This window comes from Dermacentor andersoni, chromosome 11 (genome assembly GCF_023375885.2).
Source record: "Dermacentor andersoni chromosome 11, qqDerAnde1_hic_scaffold, whole genome shotgun sequence".
NCBI classification, from domain to species: domain Eukaryota; kingdom Metazoa; phylum Arthropoda; class Arachnida; order Ixodida; family Ixodidae; genus Dermacentor; species Dermacentor andersoni.
In genome coordinates this window covers 78610321-78620443 of record NC_092824.1, presented here as the reverse complement: position 1 = coordinate 78620443, position 10123 = coordinate 78610321, and the positions used below count along the sequence as shown (strand labels likewise).

At 48.3% G+C, this 10123-nt stretch overlaps 1 protein-coding gene across 1 annotated transcript; it reads right to left on the bottom strand.

Moving 5' to 3' along the window:
- Positions 1–4231: 4231 nt before the first annotated feature.
- LOC126518260 (uncharacterized) lies at positions 4232–9382 on the bottom strand. The gene is made up of 4 exons (XM_072285508.1): positions 8666–9382; positions 7056–7110; positions 5951–6040; positions 4232–4553 (listed from the first exon to the last, which is right to left on the bottom strand). Exons 1-4 carry the CDS (start codon positions 8725–8727, stop codon positions 4419–4421), a joined length of 342 nt encoding a protein of 113 aa, XP_072141609.1. The 5' UTR covers positions 8728–9382; the 3' UTR covers positions 4232–4418.
- Between the last annotated feature and the right edge of the window lie 741 nt (positions 9383–10123).

The following is a 10123-nucleotide window of genomic DNA, read 5'->3' as shown; positions in this document are numbered from 1 at the left end:
TCTGATGTCTGATCTTTCTGACCTAACAAGTCAAACGTTCACGTTCTTAGAGTAACGTGCTCAACGCAGACAATCAGCGGGCGGGCATTTTAAGAGTGAGCGTGATCCTTCGCCGGCATGCGACGCGGATGGTCGGCTCCACTGTGCTCCCCTAGGTTGCCCGTTTCAATTACTCCTCTGGCACCATCCCACGGGTTAGGCCGTGGTTAACGCGCAATGGCAGTGTGACAGAATAAGCATCGTGCCTCTGATTTCAGAATCACCCCGACATGCGGACTCGCCATCGTTTTGGCACCGGAAACCCTGAGCCCGTCTCGCGGTAGGGCCAACGACTCCGCACACACACACAAAAAAAAAAGGTATGCAGAACAAACCTGGCCTTGCCGTTAGTTGCAGATTCACCGTCAACGCTCTTGGAATCTGGTACGCCCCGCCTGGGAGGAGGCATAACGAGGCTGTCTCGTGGTTGAGGGCAATTAAATTGGAAAGCGAGCTGGTAGCGCTACCCGCGGCTTAGCCCTGTTTTATATATGGTTGATCGTAACAGTGGTTACTAGATGGATATACCTAAACGTCATCCTGCTGGCTTCAAAGGGCTCCGTGTCCTTTCAAGTTGATAATTTTCCGCAAAATATTGCTCCATAAACGCAACGATTCGCAGTGATGGTGCAAGTGTGCAGTCTAATGCTTTCTGCGTTGATAATGACAGCATTGCTTCAAAAAATCTGAAAAGTTAGAGGCTGATAACGCGTAACAAAATAAAGCTACAATATTTACTAAAGCCACAAACACAAAGATCATACAAACCCATGTACTATAACGGTCGTTATCGTGGTGTATGTATATAGCCGAACTATAGCAGTGTGCCACAGTCCCCACTATAGTAAATTTAGTAGAAAACTCTATGCTATCAAGAGTTCAAAGGTCAATTACCGTATATGAAATACACTGGTAGCTTCTATCGCAGAGGAAAACGACGGCAGAGCAGACTGCCCTGTAGAGGGACCACTTAAGTATGGACGCTACAATTTTGTTATTATTATTATCATTATTATGCGCCTAATTGAATCACCCGATTCTTGGCCAATCCCCCACTGTGGGTATGCGCCACGGCCACTCAGGACAGCAACAACAACAACAACAACAACAACAACCTCGTTTTCTTCCATAGACAAACACTGCGGCCTTTATCAGGCACCAGTCTGTCATGAATGCCCTAAGGCACAAGCTATAAATTTAGTTCCTCATGCTTAACGAAGCCAGGACTTCACACTTTAATTCCAGGGTCTTCTCCTTTATAGGAAACCACTGAGAAAGAAAATCAGGTTACTCCAAGCCACAAAGCTCTGCAGACACTCACTATTCTGACTTTTGTCAATGCTTATGTGCTCGTTTCATCCGTGGCCTTCAGAGAGCCTCCAATTTCGACCACAGAGTTTTCCAATCAAATCCAATAACGCGCGCGTTTCATTTAATTCTCGCTCTATTCATACAGTCTGGCAGTTCCGATAGTACTGATTCAACGGCTTTCAGTTGCACGGCAGATACGAGATATAAGGACATACCACGCAAAAGTATAGGCCAAACTGCTCGCGCCAGGATTGGAGGGTGTTACGACGACACTGTTCTCACTGGTGCTGACTTCCTTTTTTTTTTTTAATTACGGACGACTTTAGACTCACCCATTCAACGATGTGGCTGCGATGGTTCACCGAGAACTGCACTAAAGAATGAGGCACATTGAACATAAGATGCCCACGTCCCAACCAGCGAGCTTTTCTGCCACATGCGTCATATTCCTCACGTCCATTTCTTGGTCTCACGTCGCGACGCAATGTATCACTGCGCTTCACAATCAAAAGCGATTGTGATGATGATGAAGATTTCCAGACATGCTTGCCAGCTGCAACGAGTCATTGGACTATGGAATCCTAGATACCTCTGTGCTTAGCTCAGTGCCATCGACCGTAAAGGTGTGATGAGGGATGATGACGACATAGAACGAGGGATGCACAATGGTGGAAGCAAGTTCAACATTCTGTTGTTAAACATTCAGCAAAGTCATCCACGACGGCACCACGGGGTTCCACAGATCTTGTCTATGGTCATTGTAGTTCAAACGGACCTTCAGACAAAAACGCTACAAGACGAAGCTGGTGTGTGGGCCTCCCTGCGTGAGCAGCACAGGCGCCAAGAAAAGGCTTTATAAGACGTGAAGAGCTGCGATAAGCGGCTCCAGATACGGCGAGCAGTGGAAACCGCAGAGAATCGCACAACTTCACTCTACCAGATGCTTCAGCATTTTTTCTGAGCGCTTTCCTTTTGATTATATCCATCCTCTTATATATCCATCTGCAACGACAACAGTTAAAAGCGGACAGCGACCACGAAAGTTTATAAAAGGAAAGATGTTTCGGCTCCCACACGGGAGCATCGCACCTTCCTTCTGCAGGGCACTGTGTGGAGAAACTCTGTCAAATTTCGCCGTCTTGGCGTCTTGAGCCAATCAGAGAGGCCCTATAGCAGCCCTGTAAGCCAAGGCCTGCCAAGATGGCGAATTTTACAGTACGGCGGAATTCGAACATGTCCATAGTAGTACCCCAAGCTAGATTTCATGTTGCAGCCGCTTAACCGATCGTCTGGCAGTAAAGGTTTTTAAGTTCCGACTGCGACCATTTAGGCTACGGTCAAGTTGACAATGGAGACCGTATACATATACATACAGTGACGGGCCGAACTTTTTTCATCTTTACCAAAACGTTGGTTATCTCAGTTGGCCCTCGTCAATATGGCTGACGACTAAACATGTTCTGGTGATATCCGCAAAGTATACTCCGTTCCATACATAACAGTCAACGCTGTGGAAGCTGCGCAAGAAGTTCGGTCAAGAAATGGTATCACTCCGCGCGTTCCGTCCATGCTTCGCTGCGCACCAACAGCGTTCGCTCGCGCGAGCATGCACGTGAGGCTCCTCGTGACGGGTGGCAAATAAAAAAACCCGGAAAGAACAACAAAAATAAACATGATCTAAAACAACGCATTAGCAGCCGTATACTACAGTGTGTTTACTTCGAAGGATTAAACTTGTTTCGTTCAGTACTGAGCCTACATAAGCAACAGTTGCGCACAATTGCGGTCAAAAAGCATCGAACTATATCCAAGTGCGAACGAAGCCACTGCAAGAAGTCTCTCTAGCCTCCACGGCATCGACTGCTTTGTACGGAACGGAGTGTAGAGGCGTGTATACGCCGATCTAACGCGATAGCGTTAAGGAGCTCGTGTCGCAGAAAAGCCGGTGTCGTCGGTGTCGGCGTCCGCGGCGTTGGCCGTGAGCGAAAAATCCCGGCAGTTAATTCATAAATAAAAACAACTTGCAACATGGGCTGCGTGGGAATCGAACCAGGGTCTCCGGAGTGTTATCTTGCAGCGATCGAGTGTCGCTCGAGTCGCTCACGCAGCTGGCAGTGACGCATAGCGATGGGTTGTCGCGTTACGTCAACCTTTCGAACGATGCCAAACCAGCCTGCATTCGCGACCGCTTTGTCATTGCGACAGAGTATTTCAGCCGTACACAGCTTGCACAATACCGGAAAGACACGAACAGGGACATCCCGGAAATGCGATTGACATGATTCATAGAGCAAGCCGCGCTGCAGCCGTGAGCGATGCGAGAAAGTGCAATTGACTTTGAACTCAGTAGTCCCGAGCGTGTCATATACGTACATGCTGTGCTGAGTTTGACGCCTTGAAATTCCTTGTTTAAGCACGACAAAATTTGCGCGTAGCATATGTGGTAGCGTATTTGAATGTTGAAGCAAGTTTTCAATTAGGAATAGCTCATCAAACCAACTAATACGTCATTACTATAGTAATTATGTTCTAACTCAAAAGTGTATTTATTTCTCAATCCATTTTTCTCTTCGCACAAGTGCACTCTCAGTGGTGAGAAGTAAAGGTGAACGCGTTGTCGTAATGTTCCTTTATGTGGGACTGTGTTTGGGTATTGCAGGGTTAAGCCACGATTTCTCGTAATGCGTGGATTCGAATCCTGCTTGTCAGCATATAACAAGTAGTTTTCTTATGGTATATTTAATCTCATTGAGCACTTTTATGTTATAGGCATATGTGTTTAGCCGCTACGGGCTGTTGAAAGTAATTTAAGCGTGCCATTGCACATTGCTCGAGGGCTCCTATCCGTTGTCAAAAAAAAAAATGCTCCCGAGAACGAGGCTGCAGGCACTGCGCAGATTTTACTTCACCGCAACAGCATACGAAAGCGTTTCAAACTTCGTTTGATTCTTTCCACCTCCGCGAATCACCGGTCAATAAAGGAATGAGTTAACCCGAAACGACATTTCAGTGTGATCCGGGTACTCCAGGTTGACCCAGCGGATTAGCTTCCCGAGCCGGGAAGGAGGTCAGTTGCGGGGCTTCAGGTCTTCAAGCATCTTCTTGTTCTTATCGATCTGACTCTTCAGCTCCTTGATGAGCGACTCGCGCTCCTTGATCTCACTCGTGATGTGGTCGTGAAGCCTCTTGATCTGGTCCTCTTGCTGCGTCACAGTGAGAGGCAAAAGCAACACAGAACACGTTGACGCAAAGTTTACGAACTTGCGAACTCGGAGGAGAGAAAGAAGGCGGGGCGTCACGTGACAACTTTGAATCCCGCATTCATAAAAGGAAAAAAAAAATGTAGAAAGGAAAGGCTCGTGGAAAGTACGCCCTCACCGCGCGACGTCATGCAGGCAAGCGGTATTAGACAGTTTTAGCAGAGCGTTTTCCTTGCGCTCCGCTCTGCACACGTTTCACACGCACCGGTGGCTGCACAGAATGCATTGATTTCGCTTATCTAACAAGAGCGCCTTCCAGAGATGCCACTGACGTGCTCTCAGCTTGGCGGTAAAATGATTACGAAAGCAACTACACGCTCCCTGACGCACCGCTAAATCAGGTTCCTAGCGGAACGTGGTCAGCGTCCCACGTTCCGCTGCCGCTATGTGTGCTGTGCGCACGCGCGTCTGTTCCCGGTAGCGTTTCGCTGAGCGGCTGCGGGCCAATTGTTGTGATAGGCCGGTCTGAGCGGAGCGGACCGTAAACGCTCTGCCAAAACTCTCTATTTTCTGGTCGCCGAGCGAGCGGATAGCACGTCGGCGAGCAGAGCGGGTAGCCAGGGCAGCTCGCGACGAGGGCGCCACTAATTGCTACCGCCACTCGAACAAAAGGCCTCCAGAGCTCCGGCAACCTTGCAAGGCCTAATTCCCAAGAATCAACGAGCAGATAGGCGCCGAGGTACATCGGAGGGGCGGCGTCAGGGAAAGTTGCCTTGTTGAGTCTAGCTTCGTGACGTCACGCTGCCTCCTGGTCTGTTTCCTTCCTTCCCCCACGTTTGCGAACAGTAAGCCACGCAACAACAAACAATTAAAAGATAATCTATTCAGGCAAACTCTGGGTAAGTTTGCACGTGCACATTATTTCTTCAAAACTATATATTTATTCATTCTGCGGGAGACTTGTGATTATTGGTGGATAAAAACGATGGCCTAACGATGCCCCCCACCTTCTCGAAATTAAGCGGAATACCCCCCTCCCTTCCTCCCCGCCCACGCCACCACTCCTCCTACATTCCTAAAGCGCCACCAAATCAATGTTGAGACTTGACATCTATTCAGCGGCCAACATTTTGTTGTCTGCTTCACTCCGTTTGGATGGCGGCAGCTATCGGCATCTTCTGGGGTGTGAAGGCCACTTTTTTCATAGATTCGGTGCGCGCGTGATTAACTCGAGGTGCGTTCAGTTGTCACCATCTGTTGCAACGCTCACGGTGAGGTGAGCGTTGCAACTTTAGGTGAGGGCTACGCGAACTCAACGCCACCACTGCGCGCTTACGTTCGAGATGACGGCTATACGAACTCTATGGTTGTGCCACCACTGCGCACGGTGGGCCGCTCACCAGCTGCCGGAAGTACTGCTCCTCGCGAGCAATCTCGATCTTGGCGAAGCCGCCGCCGGCCTCACGGATGCTTCCGCCAGCGCCTCCGCCCTGCGCATCGGTCGGGCGCAGAGACGTGGTCATGGTATCATCGTCCAAACCAGCATTCTGACTATATATATATATATCGTCGTGTCATATGTAACTACAATGACATGAGCAGGAGAAATAGACGCCTGTTTAGTTTTAACTTCAGCTGTGTAGTTACCGGTATACGTAGCTGAGCCCGCCGTGGTGACTCACTGTTGGCTATGGTCTTCCTTGTGCTGTTGAGTATACATAGTATGCATGTGACGTCACATCCGCTGCTGTCGTCTGCTTCTGCTACCTTCCGCCATCTTGGGTATACCTTATCAACAGGCGCGCGCATAGGCCTATAGGTTCCCCAAGATGGCGCTGCCGTAAACCGGAAGTCGCGGAGTATCGTTGAATGACGTACGTGCATACTATGTATAAGAGATCGCGGGTATGATCGCGGCAGGCCGCCGAGCGGCCTCATTCTGATCAGAGTGAAATGCAAGAAGAAAAAGAAAGAACATCGTGTAGCGTCGTTTGGACCAAAGTTCAAGGCCACACACACGGTAAAAAAAAAAGTTAATCCGGTGTCCTTCACTATGCGGCGTCGTTCATAAGAAATTGCGCAGTGTCCGGACAATAAACACCGCAACTTTATATTTTCGTTTACCGGAAAGTTGGGTGTACGTCTGTAAAGAACCCTATACGATGTCAGCCGTGATCATCGCCGTAAAACCTGCAATTTCGCCATCCATAATGAGATGAAACCGTAATGACGAGAAACCCGAAGCGTGATGCCGCTTTCGTCTAGCTTCAGCTAACCTCTTTGTTGGCTATGGCATTGCGCTGCTGAGTGCGAGGTTGCGAGTTCGATCCCCGGTCGCAGCAGCAGCCAACAGCTCTTGTATCGTGCTTCGCGTGCACGTTGAAGAAACCCGAGTGCTCATACTTTGACCGACGACCCGACCGATCAATTTATAGATTGATTGAGTGACAGAATGAGTGAGTTCTCTGTTGGAAGGATTGTAACGTGAAGGCCTGCGTCACTTACCTTGCCTGCGCCACCGCTCCAGTCGGCAGGAGATGACGACTTCGGCCGCAGAGGGCTGAAGAAATCAAGTTAGAGAAATTAGGTGCAAAAAAAAAAGAATGTTCACAAGAATAAGAACAAAAGCTTTAAATGTATTAAAGATGACTGAATCTCCCGTTGTAATGAGCGATGATTATGCGGGCAGTAAACGCTGCTTGTGCGTGAAAGCATACGGAACTAAACCGCACGTGCGATTAATCCAAACGCTACAAACCGATAGACAGACACCGCAAACACCGAAACAATTCTTTTTTACATGGTTTGCCCAACACAGCTCAAGTCCTAAAACCACTGAGGAACGTAAAAAAAAAAAACGATGCAGACCTCACGCACTGTAGGAACCAATGTTATGCGAAGGATTTTGCTGGTAGTTCATGGCTACCCAGCATTGTTTGGGATTACGCCAAGCGTTAGCAGGTGGACCACGTGTTTGTGTGAGACGATCAGTTAGTTATATGTCTGACGTCATCGTGTGCGTGACGACAAGCAGTGACGTAGCCAGGATTCTCTTCTCTTTTGGGGGAGGGGGGGAAGGGGAGGCGGGTGGACATTCACTTGATACGCATGACAGGGACGGGGTGGGGAAGGGAGGGAGGGGGGCTGGACAGGCCGCGTGCTAACAGTTCTTTTTTTAGGGGAGGGTGGGGGGGGGGGGGGAGCGAACCACGTGCCCAGTGTGCCACCTACTGATTACACCACTGACGACAGCAGCAAGACGATGGTGACAACGATCGCGTGACGTTAACGACACCATTTATACTACAGCCGTTGGACGCGGGCTTACGGCACGCCGAAAGTATAAGACTCTACATAGGTGCACTGCTCCGCGATTGAGACGCGACACACGGGAGTGCATGGCTTCCAGCGCTTGCTTTTCGCACCTCCGGCAGGTGCTCGGTGATTAGCTGGGCCACCAGACGCAGTCACAAATGCGTCACAAAGACTCTAGTTTTTACCGTATACAAACGACAATGCATCAGCTTTTGGAAAAGGGTAATGACGCAGTACTGGCATAGCGGCGGACGAGTACCGGTGGGCGTCGGGTTCATATTCGGCAGTGTGACAAAGCGCACGCGGTATACCTGGCGCGCAAGTATACGTAGCACAACTCTTGCGCAATATTAACGGATCCTCCCTCTGGTATCGGCTTCCAACTTTTGCATCAGATCAAGCACGTTGTCGTTCTTTCGATTTGAGGATGTTCTGCGGGTATATGAGTACGCCCTACAATAGGATTAAAGGGAACTCGGTGATTGTCCCGTCAAGTGACCCCAAAGCGTGCTTGCATAAACGCTGTAGCATGTATACGTTACCAGTATACTTCACAAGCGCGCTACGAATTTCGGGAGCGAGTTGGAGTCGCGCCACGCAAATGTGAGAGAAGGAGTTTGCACTGCAGTCCGTCCAGTTTGCATTGCGCCCATGAACCGAAACTGGCCATTTTATAAACTGCGGAGTTGCCAAAGAAAAAGAAAGACCTGCTCAAACAAGGCAGCATGGGCGGATCAACATTGAGACGCGATTTCAGACGTATACAATGACATAAGCGCTACATCGAACCGCATTCTCACCTTATGCGGCAAGCCAGGCGCTTGAAATTTCTCGCCGCCCTAAAGCCCTGCTGCAGAGCCATGCCTGAAACGCCTTCGTCGCCGTCTTCTTCTCCTCTGCGTGTGTATACAGACAAATAGATACACTGCTTGGACGCAGGGACCGCATTATCGGTCCCTCTTGGACTTCATTAAGTCAGCAAATCTTTTTTCATTCATTTAATCATCCTTATTCACCCCCATCACATACCCTTGTATGCCCTGAGGCATTTATCCTCGCATCAAAAAAAAAAAAAAAAAAAAGATACAGCCATCTCCATGTGAGAAAGGTTGGCTTGTTTACCCCCTATATCACGGCGCGTGCCCATTACCGACATCGGCCAAGAAACCGGTGGTTAAACGGATGGGGGAAAATAAACCTTGAGAGAAAAGCTGTATATGAGGGTAAAGTTGAAATTTTAAATCAAGTGAAGAAGGTGTGAAGACCTACGGGGCGCGCCAGAAGCGAAGAGATTTTTTTTTCCTCCAGGGAAAGCGCACGGCTGCACAGTGCGCAACGTGAAAGCAGCAATTCGACAGGCACACTTAAGACTGTTTAACGAGTGGGAGTGCGAAAGCATTATGTCGTTCGTAGCCCTCGGAACGCCACGAACGTCTACGAACGTGGGTATGGCGTTGCGCTGCTAAACTCGAGCTGACAGTGGAAAGACAATCGTGTACTTTTGTTTAGGTGCACGTTTAAGAACCTCAGGTGGTGAGAACTGGACAAGGTGCTTCATAATCATATCGCCAGACGTAAAATGCCAGAATTTGTTTATTATAAACAAAATTTTAAAAAATAAGGAAGGTAGCTGCGTCCTTCAGCTTTTTTTTCTATGGATGTAAACGAAAGAAATCATTCTCGAGTCTGATTCATGAGAGCAACATGTTACGCTTTTATATTTCATACGTAAATGGAATGCCGTTCCCAACTACGCCCGCTCAACTAAGCAACTTCTGCATTATAAACGGCTGCCTTCAGTTATCCGGCGTGCTATCATATAAGGACATAAGGATATTTGTTACAAAGATATTTGTTACACTCTTTTGCAAGCACGTGATCACTATAAACTTCTTTAGCTCTCACATTTTTTAGCGCTCATATATCTGTTTTCTCTTGCCATTTGTTTAATGACGCCGCCCTTACTCAATGCTCCCCTTGGTGCCTGTAGGGTACTTTGAAATAAATAAATACATAAATAAGCAATAAGCAATCAATATTCCATCAACAAGAAACGTGTGTACAATGACACGATATCAACAAAATGTTTCTTACGTAGCTTCATGTTGCAGATAGGTGGCTTCTGAGGCAAAATTACGTGTTACTTTTAGAAAAGAATGTTAGAGATAGCACTTCGGCGGGCAAAAACTACTAATAATACCGGCTGACAATAGTCACGGGCGCACCAAAGCAGGTAAAATAATAAAAAAAATGCTGCA